Raw genomic sequence first — 17,065 nt, forward strand, 5'->3', positions numbered from 1 at the left:
CAGACAGTTGCGTTTGACTGAGCTTGACTGCGTTGCGGCAGCGAGAAACCAGGACATCCCTGCTGCTTATCTCGCGTGCCAAGATGACTCCTTGAATTGGATTCCACGCTTCATACGAAGCACAGATGTGCCGGTGACTCGCTTTCGGTTCTCGACGCAACGCAGTCAAACGCACTCAAACGCAAGTGTCTGAACCGGCCTTAACACCGCTGGTTGAAATGTCGATGAAACGTTTAACCACCAATTTTCCAGGTGAACGCCAAAAAAACGAAGAAACGCGAGATCTGGTAAAATGTTTTAAATATTCTTGTAAACTAACTTGCCGCCTCCAAGACGTTAAATTGTCCAGCCGAGGGCTCTCGTTCAATCTCCAACTTTGATGTACGTGTAGCATTTATGGTTTCTAGCACTGGTGACACAACCAAGCTCGACAGGCTTGCAAAGACGGAGCAACCGGAAGTCGCTTGGGACGCTGAAGGCAGTTCATGCATGCAAACAGCAAAAGGGTCTATACCAAATGATTTGCGAGAGAAAAGTAAATGCACTGCACCAAAACTTCTTATATATGAAAGGCTAGTTAAGTCACACTCCACATCGCAAGCTGCCGTCGCCGCGGCAGCTTCTGCAACAGTATCTTTACCGAGAAACGTATGCGGTGAGCATACGGGATTCGCATTGTTATCAGGAGCGCCTTATCATCAATTATCTGGTTCGCATGCTTGTTTTGTGCTTGTTCTTTATGAAACCAATGCTGTGCTGTATGTTGTATGCGTGATAGGCACTTTGCACTTCAATCACTGAAGTTTTTTTTCCCGTGAGGACGACGACACGAAGAAAGTCCAGAAATCCGATCTGCGAGTCATATACAGCTTCGCTGTAAAAACTGTGTATGTGTGTCTTGGGGGGGGGGGGGGGGGGGGGAGGGGGGGTGCTGCCAAGGTGAGGCCGCACGGTGAAATTTGGCACCAGATTTTGGAACTCTGGTGAAATTCTTGAGCGTTCGGTGTCCTAGTCAGTGAACCACGACACCGGACAAAGATTGGTGAAATCTGAGGAAAAATGCCTCGTGATCCAAGCAACTGAAAGCTGTGCCGGTGCCACAAGTTGAAGAGGTCAGATGAAGAAAAATAATTTACGTGAAAGCAACCACCAGGGAGCACGCATAATGGTGACACGCCAGTCGGTGGATGGCCTTCCGACCGGCCCTATGGCGACAATATTTTTGTGTATGCTTGCAATATACGTTTGTTATTCTATTGAAATGTAGATGTTTCAAACGTAAGGAATTTGTTTTCTTCTGCCAGCCAGATTTTGTAAGAACTTATTCGCGCAGTGCACTAACTATGCGCAAACATGTTTTTTTTGTTTTTTTTTTTACTTAAAAGGACATTGCAACAAACACAGTGACATATGTGCTACGCTGGTCCGTTTCGTTTCAATGTAGTTTCGTGTCGTCGAGTTGGATGAGCAATGTGCTCATAAAGCTGATTGTTTTTTTTTTTTTTTTTACGTTATTCCTAAATCATATATTCCGAACGCGAATGCTTGATTTTGTTTTTATTTTGGTGAAATTTTATTTAGAGTTTGGTTTCGCGACCACTTTCCGATCTGGTAAGTCTGGGCTGACCGGTATCATGGAGAGTACCGTATTCACTGCATGTGTATCGGGTTCAGTGGATATTAAATGGGAGGATCGCCGTCACGATCTATAGAGTAATTAGTTATAATCTGCTCATTAACTTCGTAATTAATGATTAGATGGGCCATATTGCAATTGTAGTTTTAAGGGCAATACATCTTGAAAGGTTCAATCAATTCAAACAATTTGCGAAAAGGCAACGAGTCTTCGTCAGTCCGTTTTTGCGCGTGTGTCGCCTGATTTCAAAACTGAACAAAAAGCGCCCTCTACGCTTCTGATGACGCTTAGAAGAGCGGCGCAGTCATTTCAGTCACGTCATCACTATCTTGGCAGCCCCTTCCTGGATGCGCCGACAGCACGTTGCCAATACTGTGACCAGGGTGACGGAAACGAGAACCTCTCTCTTCGACGCATAATTGCGCACAAAGTCCCGGCGTTTTTTTTTTTTTTTTTTTTTTTTTTTTTTCTTCTGCATCGAGTTTTGTAATCTGGTGACAGTAACATGAAAACTCACCGACGAATATCTGAAAGTTCTTTCTCTTTTCAGATAATCATGAAAATGGTTTATCCTCTAAAAGCGGTTGCTGTGATTACTGCAGTGGACACACCATGCATCGAATCATTAGTAGAAAATTTAATTAAGAGACTTCAGTAACCTTCTGATCGTGACGGTTATCCTCTCATCTAACGTACGCCAAGCCCAATACAGATGCAGTGAAGGTGGCATTTATGTACCAGTCACCTCGTTAAAAAGAAATACGTTCGAATCAAAAACAAATACTATATACTATACTTGGAATGGAGAGCGTGCTTTAGGGGTAAAACATAAATAAGGGAAGAACGTAAAAGGCGAGGACTGACAAGGCGTTGTCCGTCCTGGTCTTCTATGTTCTTCTCTTATTTGTGTATTATATTAATAACTTGTTAGAATTTTCCCTCTGTCTCGCCCACAATTTAAAAGACTGCAGAAATGGCCGTTACGTCAGGAACTGAGGCATTCAAAATAAAAAGACCATGGTTGATTCAAGAAAGAATGCATGATGACCCGCTAGGAATCGCATCTTTTTATTTTTAATGTTGGCCGAAACCAGACGTGAATAACGCGCCAGGCTTTCGCTGCTGCCACTAAGAAAGAGACAGTTGGCACTAGGCGTTAACGCTTTCTTAACGTACCAGAAGCATGGATGTGGCTGTCGGTGTGAATGTCGTGCTGAGAAGCGCCATTGTTCTATTTCTTTCCTTTTGCTCCTGCATGGTCTGACAACGCATAAAGCATGCTTCGCGCTTTGCTGCATTACAGGTGCCGCTGTGACAACACGCCCTTCTTATTTTGTGCTTGCTTTGGCTCTCTTCGTTTTCATCCTGCTCACCTTTACTGCTTCCCACCCCGCGGGAGGTTTGTCTTTTTGACTTAATTGTGTTGACCGCTTTGAAACTCCTCACTGTTTGTGAGTACTGACACTGGCGCTGGGATGGTGCGCCGTCGCGTTGTCGCCTTATGCCAAAAACGTTCCGTTCCCACAGAAGGCTGGAAAGCACTCGAGTCGAGAGGGCAGCAGAAGACCTATTTGGGGAAGAAACTTGGAGATCTGAGTGCCGGAAAACATGGAGTTTTCGGCACTCTCTACGCTGGCTCTGGGAAGGCTTTGATACTGGAAGACTTCAGCTACGATGGCACAGCTCCTGGTAGGCATATGAATGTCGCACAGACAAGGCTTTATACTCTACTACCTCAAAAGTGTCTATAGAGCAGACAGAGGTAGAGACGCATGAGCCTAGATCAGCAACATGCTTTCTTTGTACGAGAACTTGCGCCTAGAAGGCACTTTTCAAAGCCAGGCTCTCGCGCTCGTGCCCTTGTCAGCACTAGGGCTGTTTGTGAGATGGAGTATAGGCCGGTATAATTGGAAGAGATTTAACATTGACTTGAATTCTTTTTTTTTGTTTTTGCTCACAGACGCCTTCTTCATGGTGGGAACTTCTAGCCAACCTTCCAAAGATGGCATAGTTCTCAGAAACGAGGCTGGAAGGTTAGCACGTCTGTCTTCCTTGCTCACAAGGAATCATGGTCTCGTATATCCGAAGTAACCTATTTCACAATCATTACCCGCACCCTTTATAAACAAGGCTCGCGTATCTACGTTCCTACTGAGCTCTTGGAAAATAAACACGCTCCTGGCGAGTCATAGAAGAGTACCTCGCGAATGACGAGGCAGGGCTATGATTTTCTCTAAAACAATGGCGTACCGAATGCGCCGTTTTTTAAAGCGGGAATGAAATCCAGATTACATTTTTGTAGTCAATGAATTTCTGAACTGCATTCTAAGCCCTTTGTCTGCTTCTACTAACTGATTCGTTACACACTGTGTTGGAAAGCAGATTTGTGGGCCTTCATCAAATGGGGGAGTTACATTAAAATAAAACGGTAATGAGCCATATTCTTTTCGTCAAATTACATTAACAAGTATGTCCTTTCAGCACTGCGAGACTCTCCGCATACAGTTCCAAGACAATTGTGCTAAAGTTGCCATCAGATAAGGTCGTCACCGATTATAGGTGGTTCAGCGTCTACCGCAAGGACGCAGAGGTACGTTGACACAAGCTTCCATTGGCTAGAGTGATATCAATTCTTGTAGTTGCGAGAAAACAAACAAATCATTGCAGATGAGTCTGGGTGAGGTCGCCATTCCAAGCGACTTCGACTACCCCAGAGAAAGAAGCATTGGTTCATCTTTGTCCGGCGCTCATAGAACACACGTTGGAGAGGTTATACTGAAGGACATGAAAACTCTCTTCCTGAAGGATTTCTCCTACGATGGATCTGCACCAGGTAATTAGGAGGGCTGTGCAAGGGATCGATTAAACGATCGATTAATCTATTAATCCTTTAATCACGATCAGTTTTCTTGGCCGAATAATCAGTTGAGTTTTAAAGCACAAATTCGGGGACAGAGTAAAAATGGTTGCGTTACAACTTCATGCCTATATATATATATATACATTCTACGAAGCAACACTGGTGTATTCTACGGTAAAATACTTTAATATTCCCTATTATCCAGAGTGATTATCAGGCTTAAAAAAATATTGTAAAAATATTTTGTTTTTAAAATGTACAACCTGTGTTTTTTTGTGTTTTTTTTTTATGGACGGTACAACATCGATTTTAAATGCGCGCATTCCATCGTGGATGGCATGGTAGAAAATAGTAAAAAGAAAACAATATGCAGTTTTTTTAATATTTTAGAAATTATTCTTCGAGGTCAACGCCACCGATTATTCGATTAATAATCAATTAAAGGGTAGTCATTAATTGGCCGGTTAAAACGTTTAATCGATGTCCAGCACTACCTAGAGATACATATTTCAAAATTTGGAATACACTATGTAGCCACCTGTTCTGTTCCTTGTCTTCTAGACGCGTTTTTCCTGTGTGGGAAAGGAAGCCCCAACCCGCAAGGTACCAAAGTTCCCGATGAAAACGGACGGTAAGGACTGCTTAGAGGAGAAAATAACTGGCTACCCCTGGGCAAAAAGCAATGCGAAAATAGTATACTCATAATACCCTAGTTATACTAGCGCCCTCAACTGTAATTGAGCCAACGATTGTTGACATTTCTGAACTGTCATTGAGCTCAACTAAGTTGTCCGGTGTTACACGGTACATAGGCCTAAGAACCCCACTTGAGATGCACGTCAAGGGACACAGTTGAAACCGAAACGAAACCGGAACTAGTGTCACATTACCTTTTTCTAAAAAGTGATGCAAATGACTTATATGTACACGTTTCATTCCTTATAAACAAACTAAAATTAACTCTTTTTTGTTTTTGTTTTTAGAATATAGAAACAATAATCGGAACGTTTCAGACGAATTCAAGCAAGAGAGACATAACGAAAGTTTTATCGGCACCGACATCCATATGGCCGCCCTCGCGAGATTTGGCTTCCGCTACGTGCCGTGATCATTCAACGGCAGCTCTGGCCCCGAATCATACCACTTCCGGCAATGTTTGCGGGACTGCGATATACTCACTAGACGCCTCCCCCAATCTTCCGCAATAGGAAGTGCTTCGTCGGTGCTGGCCATGGGCATCGATGTGGCGGACGCGTACTAATATGACGTCATAAGAGCTCTCTGGTATACAAATCATACTGGTTTTAAAAATGACGGCAGACTTCATGGACGCCGACCGACGAAAAATGCTCCTAGAATTTTCATAGCAGTCCCTAAGTATTTTAATTAAGTAAAAATTACGTAGCGCTGCAAAATGCTATCGCACTTCGACGACAATCTGCGCAGTATAATTTGGACAACAAGTTTTACTTCAAATGCCTATAAATACAAATCGCCCCCTAAGTTACGTCTTCAATTTCAGCGTCGCGGTGATACATGGCTACAGCCACGCGGATCTGACCCTTACACTTCCTGGCGAGCTAACGATGTTCGACATTGACTGGTTCGCCGTCTACTGCATAACGTACACAGAAATCTTCATCAGTGTCACGATCCCAAAGAATCCAAATATACCGCCTCCAATGGAACTTCTAGAGACACCAAAGCAGGTAATTATTTTCTGAAGCCTTCACTCAAATGTGTTTGCTCGCAGAGGTTTTTTTTTTTTTTTTTTTTTTCCTCTGCTATACGCGTATAACCTCCCCCCATGTTTTTCTTCTTTGCTTCTGTTGTCTTCTACACTTTCTCTAACCATTTTCAAAAATAAAGAGATCTCGAAACTCCACTTTTAGGAACGCAAAGTTATACGTACTTTCGTGAATTATAAAGAAAAGCCCAATCATTCGTATCTTCATTCAATCATTAACTCACTGTACATGCACACATCTTCCTTAATTAGTTAATTACCCATACAAATATTTCATTTTTCATTGTAATTTTTGTGCTATATTATGGCTGAAGAATTGACGCTCGACCTCAATATAGTCTATCCGTGACGTAAACTTTTATTAAAAATTCGCAGTGGTTGCTATGGAGTGAGAAATGTCCATATAAATAAATAAAATTAAAACAATTGCAGCATCTTTTTTTTTTTCTTATGAGCTGTTTGCGTCTGCGAGTAATGAGCATTTTCTTGCAGATGGAGCAAATCGATGGGTCTGACTTTGAGAACTGCGAAACTATCCTACCGAACAGGCTGCAAGTCGCGTGGAAATTAGAAAGCAACTCAATACTGTTCCAACTCAATACAAAACTCAGTAAGGAACTAGAATGTGTTTTGTGTTTCTTTTTAAGAAAAAAAAAGTTTGCTAGTGAACAAACGGACTTCAGAGTTGACATTTCCGCGCAGTGGCCAAGGAGTGGGCTGCTTTTGGAATCAGCGGAGACAAGGACAGAAACCAAATGATTGGTGGTGACGTGGCTGTTGTCTACCTTGAGGGTCCATCGAACAAAGTGAAGCTTGAAGACTACTACTTGGGATCGAAAGCGCAGGTAGAGTAGACATCATTTACAAGCTTGCCAGTCAACGTGGGCGGAATCCAGCGACTTTCACATTTTTGTCAGTCCACTGCAAAAGTGCCCCAAGTGTACTGAATGTATCCAGGTGTGCTGTTCGAGCGTTCCAGATCCGCCACCATTTATTACGAGGATGCCTGATTGTTTTACTAATGAAGTTTACCCCGAAAGATGCATCGCGTCTAATGGATGAGCACGCTATCATAAACTCAGGATGGCAGTTTTATTCAGTATGGCTCTATATTGCTGTATCCGCCCCATAAACAGTATACTGTCTTTTGCCTTGAACTTAGTACTTGTAAAACGCTGAGCAACAAAGTAATGGCAATGCTCAACGTTTGTAAAATGTTGAGAAATGTCATTATTTTGTTGCACTATTTAATTGATCTTATTTTGTGCCTTTCCTACAATGGGGGTCCGAATTAGGCCTGGTAGTATAATTAATAAAATAAATAAATGTTTTTTTTCTATAAATTGAGCACGACAAATACACTACCTATAAAGATCTAGCCTTATTTAAGCAATCACTTTTCGGCTTTAACAGTACAGCGTTAGATAGAAAAAATGAACCCCGCTTTTTCGGCCCGCATAAATGAACTACGCATCGCAGAAAGCTGCAACTCCGTGAGAATATGACGCTATTGGTGGCGATAAAATGCGAACTTTTGAGCACATGACGTTACCTGGATCAGAAAATAGAAAAGAAAAACTTATTTGAGCCGACATCCATCTAAGCCTCATATTCATCAAACCGAAGTTTGAGATTGTGGGCGCCTGTAACATTCATTTCATTAAAAAAAAGAAAAAGAATCTTAGAAAGACGATACTGTTTGCTTTCTTGCTGACAAGATTTTTCACGTAAACAAATTCTGCAGGCGCTAATAATTTTTAAATTTGGATTTGATAAATATTAGGCTCAGCTGAACGTCGGCTCTTATATATAATTAAACATTCTCAAAGAGTTTCCGAAATCTGCGATCCGTAGTTTATTAATGCGGTCCGAAAAATCGGGTTTACTTTTCTCGATCTAACCCTCTAGAACGCCCTGCAGTTCCAACTTGGTCAGAGGCAGCCACAGTTTTCCTCTATTGCCAATCCGTACACCATCATGAAAGTGATATTCCTGATAGGTACATTCCGGCTATGGACAATGAGATGTTTCGGTGGTACCCTCTCATGGTTCGTACGCGTATGTATAGTACGTTCCCTGCCGACTAAGATTATCAGTTGCGAACATCAAGTTCGATGGTGCGTGTAAAACACGATGAAGCTTCGAGTCAACATGCATGTTCTTTGGCCAACACCGTCAAAGTTGACGAGCGACATTACTCTTACAACTACTGTGGATGAAAACAGACTTGATCCTACAACAACGTCATAGCAATTATTCAAAACCGACCACAGCGACGTTTCTTTTTTGGTCGCACACGTCGCAAATTGTATCGTGTGTCCAATGTTAAAGTGGCTATAACCAGACTATTGCAGTCTGCATGACAGTAGAAACCCAAAGTGATCACAAGTTATACGGTCGTTGTAATTTTCTTTCTTCTTCTTTTTTTTTTTTTTTTTTTGCTTAGTGCTCTATCACGAGTGGTGGGGTGTGCCCCGACGCCAAGTCACCGTTGAAGGGAACCGATGACTTGACCGTGATGTCTACAAAATACGAAAACGGACTTCTGAGTGTTGTCTACTCTCGTCCGCTGGCCACAAGTGAGTTTGTGTTTTAATTCGACAGTAGCTATAGGATAATAGGCGCTTTAAGTTAGATTAAAATTAAGCGGATATTTCACTTGCCGGCGAATTCCTCTGCTTTATCAATGATTTTTTTTTTCAATAATCTACTAGTGTTCAAATAAATAGCGCAGTTCCTTCAACTTTCTTTCGCTAAAAAGAATCGAAATTGTTTTAAATAAAAGATAACTTCAATTTTAGTGAATAAAGGATGTTCTTTGTAATGAAAACTTTAATTTTTTTTACGAACACCTTGTTGCTCTCTTTATTATTATAACTTTTTTTTTATTGTGATGCTTGCGATATGCGTGAAATCCTTTAGCTCGAACAATGCATGTACTTTAAAAAATTCTACACATTTTGGAGCGGATTACATTATCCGACCATCTAGTTAACTCTATTGTTATTGATCTCTCTCGTCGGTCAGTTCAGCATATTTTCGTGCTTGAATGGTATGTGTTTTGTCTCCTGCGTTCTGTAGTGCTTAAATAATATAGGAACCCTTCCGGGAGCCCTTCAGCCTAAGTGAGCCCTTGCAGACAGAACACATGTGTAGTCGCGTAGCTTATTGTTCGGACCATTAGCCATAAACACACCTCTTACGCGCTTATCAACCCGGCAAAAACTGCCGAGTCTCTAAGCTGTGGACGCGTCTGATATTTCACGAGAGAGAGCTGCTGCGCATGCCCAGAACGCATTCCCCAGCTAGGCAGACCAAAATGGCTCAAGCAGAAGCCGATCATTGGAATGGTCTATAATAATAATAATAACCTTTATTTGGACTTCTTGAGTCACGGGTGAGTGGGCAAAAGGTAAACAGACTTTACCTGACAAGGCCCCCCACCCTTATACATCGCACAGCAGAAAAAAAAAAAGAAATGGTAATAACACAAACACACCAACCAGTTGCAAGCACAGGAGGTTTCGTAAAACGTGGGACAGACTTGTGCTGCAAAACTAAGTACCGCGCACTCAAAAGAAGGACATAGCCTACGAACCTGTGAACCTGCGAAGGCGTTCTAGTTTACTATTTTTTTTTATTAAAATTTTTATTCGTAAAAATAAAAGGCATGAGTTTAATTCAAGTCGGGCAGGACATCATTCCAAAGGACTAAATAAGTCGCTTTCAGACACAGAAGCTCGTGAGCGTTTTTACTGTTTCTCAATATACATAAAATTTTGAACGTATCACCACGGTTTCGGTGTCCTATTGGATCTTAGCAAAAAGATGCAGCCATTAAAATTCGTATCGGGACTCTCGGTTTTCTATTGGCTGTTCGGGATAATATATCCAGCCAGTCAAATAGCGAAACCTCGACGGTGCGTTCGAACAGGGTTCAAACCAAGGTGTTTTTTCAAGGTGGCAGAAAGCCGCACTCGCAATAATGTTTTACAAAAAATGACTCATTATTAATCGCCAGTGAAGAGCAAGTTTTAAATTGAAGCCACGACGACTTTACCATTACTCATTAGAAAGTTCATTATCCAAAGCTAATTAAAACGCCTTTATACGCCTTCACAACACCGAGACGCCCTTCTCGGCGTTTTGTGTTATGATGCATGGAATAAAACGAAACAAAACTATTACGAGTTATATAAAATAAAGTCGTCTGAGGGTAATATATATATATTATAGTTGCGTTTTTTTATCAGTACCGGCGCCCGCGAACTGTAACGATAGTTTACTTTGAGTTCATTAACTCGCCTTGGCTTGGCACTAGTGCGCTGGGTGTCCAGTTTCTACAGAACCCTGCGGACGCCACTAATGGTCTCGCTTATTTCAGCCGATCGATTCGACAAGACCATTACCCCGGCTGGAGAAACGACGGTCATTGCTGCTCAGGGCCCTCTGGCCCAGGAGCCGCCCGGTGTTGTGCTTTACCACACGATGTACTGGACCAAAAGTAAGCTGTACATAGAATTCGGGAATCCCACTAAAGCCTCTTTATTTTCACTTTTCTAAACGTGCACAAGTAGGTGTCGATATGTTCTCTTAAAAAAAAATTAATCTCGAATAAATAAAAGAAAGAAAATCACGTAAGGCAAGGAACGACGCAGGCCCATCTTTCAATTAGCTACGAAAGTGAAATGCTGGGAAATAATTTTGACCAAATACAAACGGACGAAAAAAAGAGATAAACAACACGTCTTTTGTTGGTGGCGTTTTATGCGACATTCATACAAAAGTTCTATTAAGACAGTTGCCGAAAAGTTCGGTCTAGGTTTTGTGGACCTCTGCATACTAGGTCTCCCACTACGTGAAAAGAGACATGTTCAACGATTTCATGGTCACACGTCAAAAGCGTCATTCCCACAGATCGCGAAATCCACCAAACTCACTACGCAGAGCATGTCTCGTGCCCACACTCGGAAGGCCAAGCTCTGCATATCCCACAACATCATCAAACAGAAGATACATCGTGATTCGAAATGACCCAATCGGGATTCAAAACTACTGAAGATGTCATACATGCCTGAGAATGCGAGCGCGCTAAATTCAATTTAACTTTTGAAATTGATTCACGACAATCTTATTGGAGGTTCAAACCAAAAGCCCACTTATCTCTAGATTCTTTCCTTGAATTGTTTCAGGGGCGCGCCCACGTTTACGCGTCCTCTAATTCCAGGCGCCGGCGCCAAGATAACTAACTATAGGCTCTGCGTTTTCGGAATTCATTTTTCTTCAAATTCGGACACTTTTTTTTTTTTTTTCATCACAGATTTGTTGTTTTTCGGTATTAATTTTTGTGTCACACGCAAAATCTGAGTTTATCGGTATTTACCGAAAACACCAGAAACCCCACCTATAACCCGTGCATTTTTATATAGTCCAGAGTTTCCAGCTGATTCAAAACTTTGCTCAGATATCTGCCCCATGATCAACATAGGTCACCTTGGAGCATGGACTCAACTTGGCTTCTTAGGAATCCAGGAGTATACCCCGGAGTACTGTAATAGGTTCTTCAGGCACCTGTGTCTCTCAAATGTTCCTAGCCATAAATAAATTTGTTTTAGGGTTTAAGTTCAACTTAAAGAAACACTAAAATTTAAAAAAATGGCAAACACTTTAAAAGTAGCCCGTGCGTCTACTTTCTCGTACAACACTCGAAGAGCCAATCACCGCAACTTACGGAGGCAGCTCAGCGAACGACGATGCCGAAACATACGTTTAGACCAAAAAACGCAGTCTGAGTTGTGACATTAAGCAATGCAAAGCGTCATGCTTGCATTGCTTAATGTCACAACTCAGACTGCGTTTTCCATTGCGGTAACACTTGTAGGTTGATAATTGTGGAGAATGAAACGTGTAGCCCGGTTCAGTACAGCTTCCACCTTTTCTTCTAAACACAACTGATGGGGGTTCCAGACAATGGATGCATACTCGAGTTGAGGACGGATGAGAGAATTATACGCGATGAATTTTGTTTCTTGCGTGGCCTTATAGAGGTGGCCTTATAGAGATGGCGCTTTAAAAAATCCCAAACTTCTGTTTGCTTTCGCAGATATGTAGTCAATATGAGGCTCCCATGACAAGTTACGGTTAAGTTAATGCCAAGATACTTTAGGATGTACCGGCTTCAGTTGATATTGTAGAAAGTGAGTAGTCGACCTGAGTAATGTTGTTTTTGTTTGTAGTGAACTTAAAACATTTAGATTTGTCAACATCGATCTCCATTTGCCATTCTTGACACCATACTTGAATAATTGGCAAGTCATTTTGCAAAAGGGTACAGTCGGTTTCACTCATTAGCCTCCTATAAATCGCACAGTCGTCCGCGTATAATCTAATAGTGAAGTTCATAAGATATGGCAGGTCATTTATATAAATTAAAAACAACAATGGACCCAGCACGGTTCCCAGCGGTACTCCCGATTTAAGAAGTTTCTGTGACGAACAAATGTTGTGTATTCGCGACTCCAACTAACTATAGGTGGCGTCACTCATTTTCCAAGATGGCGGGTTTAGTGAGGGTCGGTGATGCGTGCCGCTGTTGAGCCTGTCTAGTGTGCTGGCTTCAGTGAGCGACACAGATTATTTCTGGTAATACGAGGAAGCTAATGTTTTATGAGCATAGGTCACCTCTTTAACCTCAAAACAAGAACGGTGTTTAGCGTATTAATTACGGAAGGATGCGCGTTTTAATTCTGGAGCGAAACCGAAACTTACCTCTATCTTGGATTTAATTTCTTGACAGAGGTCTTAATTTCGGATTCTTTCGTGACTCAAGATGTGTCTCACATCGTAATTATTTACTTAGAAAAGTTCTTCGCGAAAACTTTATTTTGTGACATACTGTTCGATCCAGGCTGATATTCGTAGTTGTTGAAAACATCTGTGCTGATATCTGTGCGTTCTCGCTGCCTTTTTCTCGCTCACATAATTGTCATGGGAAATAATGGCAATTATCCCAGCACAAGATTAAGAGAATAATTCCAATTTTTACAATATGTCCACGAAACGCATAAACTAATAAACGCTGCTCTCACTGCAACAACCCAAGACGGAATCCGAGTCAGATAGCTGAAGTGTGTGTGTGTGTTCTTATAGCACCGACGTGACGCGTAGGACTTCATATTACATCCAGCGATTAACTGTTTGTCTATCTTGATAACTATGTCAGAGTTTTTCATATGCTAAAAAGAAAACAGAGTTATACCTTTCTGGAAAGACTATTATAATTAAATAGAGTATTCTCGTGATCTTGGCGTTAATTAGAGGCATACATTGCCGCGATTTGTATTAATAATAATAATATTAAAATTCACATATTTCAATAAGTAATTCTTCAAGCTCTAATATAATTTGTTGCTTATGATTTAATTTTAAATGCGCGAAGAAATATGACAATGAAAACTGTGCCAATTATCATCACTGGTTCCGATTGGGGCATTTTAATTACAAATGAAATAAAAATATTATAAAATCAATGAAAACATTCTATCTAATGTGAGAAATTCATGTAAAATTACATTAATTGTGGGTAAAGTATATTGTGCTATCAAAGTCGCGACTTTTGACGGTTGGCGAAACGTCCAAAGTCGCCGCCAATATACTTTCAGACCAAATGCCCAAAAGTTAAAAAAAGCCTTTTTTTAATTACTAGTTTTTTCATAACATTTATTTACTTTTGTATTTGTTCGCCGTCGTTTTGCCAATCTCAGCCTTTCCAGTTCGAAGGAACGCCTACCTGCTTGCAGGTCTGCTCACTGCAGCACGTTTCGTTGGCGTTGGAAGCCGGTGAAACAGTAGTAAGTTTTAATATTACGTATACGAGCGAACTCAAGCCCTGTGTGTTTGCGTTAGCTTTGCGCATTCCACACTACGCGTGCGCGGAGTCCGAAATTGCGGTCTTGGATGGCGCATGGCGATGAGGCGCACGCACAACTTGGGGCACGCAACCCTAACGCAAACGCACACCGCTTGCGTTTGCTTCTATGCGCAATACTAAAACTCTCCAGTAAGGTACAATCCCATACCGGCTGCAGCACTACATTGGGACAGTGAAGAGTGTTGTTTGCATTCGGAAACGACATTTCGCGAGCCATGATCGCGAGCAGTTCCGCCATGCCCGCTGAGCAGGAGAATCGGAGGACCCTCACTAAAGCGCTTCCCGTTTCCGCCGCGGGAGGGCGAGCGTCGAGCTGGAGACGCAAATAGCAACTTTATGTGTTCGGTTTAAAAGGAAGTTTTCAATCCAGTTTATAACGGACATTTCTACTTGGAGTGTTTTTAGTTTCTGGATAAGACGGCATTGTGGGACTTTATCGAATGTTTTTTTTTTTTTTTATATAATGAATGAAGATAGCATGAGTTTCACATTGTTTGATTGGCTTGGCTGCTCGACTGAACACGCTAACAAGACTTGCATCTCCCTTTCGCAACATCCTGTGCGTCTAGCCTGGCGTCTGACACCGCCTTCTTATAGTCGTGCGAGCAGACGAGCGGCACCCTCCAGCATCGTCTGCTATTCCAACACCGTCTATCGTCGTCTGCAGTGTCCGTATGAAACGCGGGCACGAAAGCTGCGCGTCAGTGTCCGTTTGAGCCTTCGTCCGTCTGGTAACCCCGCCCCCGCCTAAAAACGTTCGCCACACTCGCAAGACGCCACCATAAAAGCGGCGTTCTAGCGTTCCATCATGCACAAATCACTGTTCCCTCCAAGCGTCTATCGATATGCGGTAAAAAAAAAATAGATTTGCAGTTTTTTTCTTTTTTCTTTTTGCATTGCATCCGCGAGAAAGATGGATGAGTGTCGTGACGCACAATTAAAACGTGACATAAACATTTTCGATTTGGCAGGCCACGTGTACTGCAAAACTTCAGAGCTAGGTATACTTGCCTTTTGAAGCAAAATGACGGGAACATACCTAGATAATCTTGATGCGAGCCGAACGGCCGATTTCCTTCAGCCAAATCGCTAACAATTTCTTACCTGTGTAGGTATCTTCTCGGCATTGAAACCATGGTTGCAATCACGACGGTTGCACAATTCACAGAGCAGCGGGGCCGCCTTTTACGGGAACCAACATCTTTATTCAGCATCAACACGCGCAAAAAAAGACATCAAGACTGATCGATCAAAATAGTGAATATGGAACGCTAGGCTTAGGCCAGTCCGCTTCCGAAGACGCTTACTTGCGACAGTTGTTTACAGCAAACTAGGTCAGTTGAGGACATCTTCCTCCAAACACATACGTAACTCAAGACGACATGCATTCATAAAAAAATGACGAACTCAACGAGCTACGCTTATTTAGCACTCCGCAGAAGCTGACAGCCATGTTTGTTAGCGTTCCAAACCAAATCGGGAGAAGCAATGTAAGAATATATTTGAAAACAATAATGACGCTATCTTGATTATTTTTTCTCAAACACAAATATATAGGCCCTTAAATTACTATTATGGTACGCAGATGCAGATTTACAGCCAACTTTTCACACGTCAATCATCTCTCCAGCCAGTGAGAGATGTAAGCACCGTGTAAGCACGGGGCGGGGCTTAGCGGGTTGCTATCTCCACCTTCTGCACCTAAATTGCGTCTAAAGACGTAAATATTGCTAAAAAAATATTATTTTGCGTGGTATTTTGTTTTTTTAATATACGTGTCCCATCTAGGCTTTTTTTTTTTAAATTTCATTTCAGTGTCTCTTTAAGCACAGGGAAATCTCTGCCAAGTCATGTGGGTTAATACTCGCCTTTCTCCCTAACTTGTAAACCCTTCAACTGTTTTAAAATAGTGAGAAGTACAGTTCTACCTCTGTCCCTCAAAACGGGATTCTATCATTAGGGTTAAAGGCACGTGAACAACCTTGCTACCATTTTAGAGGACTAAGGGCCCCAGATAAGCTAGAGGAGAGGTCGCTTTACTTATGTGCATGCCATCACGCTTTCTTTGATATCTCAGGCAAGACAACACTGAAGCTGAACCGGCAGGCTCAAAGAAACTGCCAACCACTGACGTCATCTGAAGCACGTGAAGAGCCCAAAACCGAAACTCAGTTTGGTGGAAGAGACATTCTGAGGAGAGAAGGCGTGACAACTTTCACCGCCCGAATAGGTCCCACAGGAGGATCCAGGGGTTATGCCAAGATTACGGGTATGTGGGGGTTCCTCACTAAACCTAACCTTTGCACTTCCAACTTGTTCTTGAAATCACGTCTTTGACGTTTCCGTGACGTCCACCGCATAATACAGTTTTGCATCTGCATTCGTATCTGTGCACTTCCGTACACACATACACTCTCACACCAAAACATATCGTTCATTGTCTGTTCACTGCTATGCATTCCTCGAACACTGGCTGTGCCTTTTCTTTTATTATAATATACCGTTAACTATAGATGTTGTTACTGTTGACAGTCAAGCAGTTCTGTTTGTGTATAGTTCTGTGGAACGTTGACGGCAGAAATACCGAGCATACGTACGAGCCGCTGCATATACTCGCCTTTAGTTTTTATCGACAATTTCAGATTCGAGGAGAGCATTGATATATTAATACCCCTGTCAGGACTGGCTAATTCAGTGCACTTCCAACAAGTGAATTTCAGCTCACCGAATATCACTTCAAGTGTTTTCTTGCCACACGGGATAAATTAGTGTCACTTGGAAATGATGACAATAACGATGGGTAAAACACTATATTAGACCCCTATAATGTGAAAGGTTTAAATTTCTGAGTACTATCCTATTTTTTTAATAAAAACACGTTACAAGACAACG

The 17,065-nt window shown here is 42.0% G+C and overlaps 1 protein-coding gene across 1 annotated transcript in view; it reads left to right on the top strand.

The window, feature by feature from the left end:
* The window catches only part of LOC8023865 (protein Skeletor, isoforms B/C), a gene marked incomplete in the record, with an annotated part of 137,386 nt that overhangs the window by 101,819 nt on the left and 18,502 nt on the right, over positions 1-17,065 (top strand). Inside the window, 11 exon segments of the mRNA XM_042287326.1 lie at positions 3,164-3,325; positions 3,597-3,669; positions 4,118-4,226; positions 4,304-4,469; positions 5,058-5,127; positions 6,019-6,205; positions 6,736-6,853; positions 6,946-7,088; positions 8,690-8,822; positions 10,628-10,747; positions 16,251-16,442. Coding sequence (XP_042143260.1) covers positions 3,164-3,325; positions 3,597-3,669; positions 4,118-4,226; positions 4,304-4,469; positions 5,058-5,127; positions 6,019-6,205; positions 6,736-6,853; positions 6,946-7,088; positions 8,690-8,822; positions 10,628-10,747; positions 16,251-16,442 — 1,473 coding nt within the window.

This window comes from Ixodes scapularis, unplaced genomic scaffold, assembly GCF_016920785.2.
Source record: "Ixodes scapularis isolate PalLabHiFi unplaced genomic scaffold, ASM1692078v2 PGA_scaffold9__187_contigs__length_104089568, whole genome shotgun sequence".
Lineage (NCBI taxonomy): Eukaryota > Metazoa > Arthropoda > Arachnida > Ixodida > Ixodidae > Ixodes > Ixodes scapularis.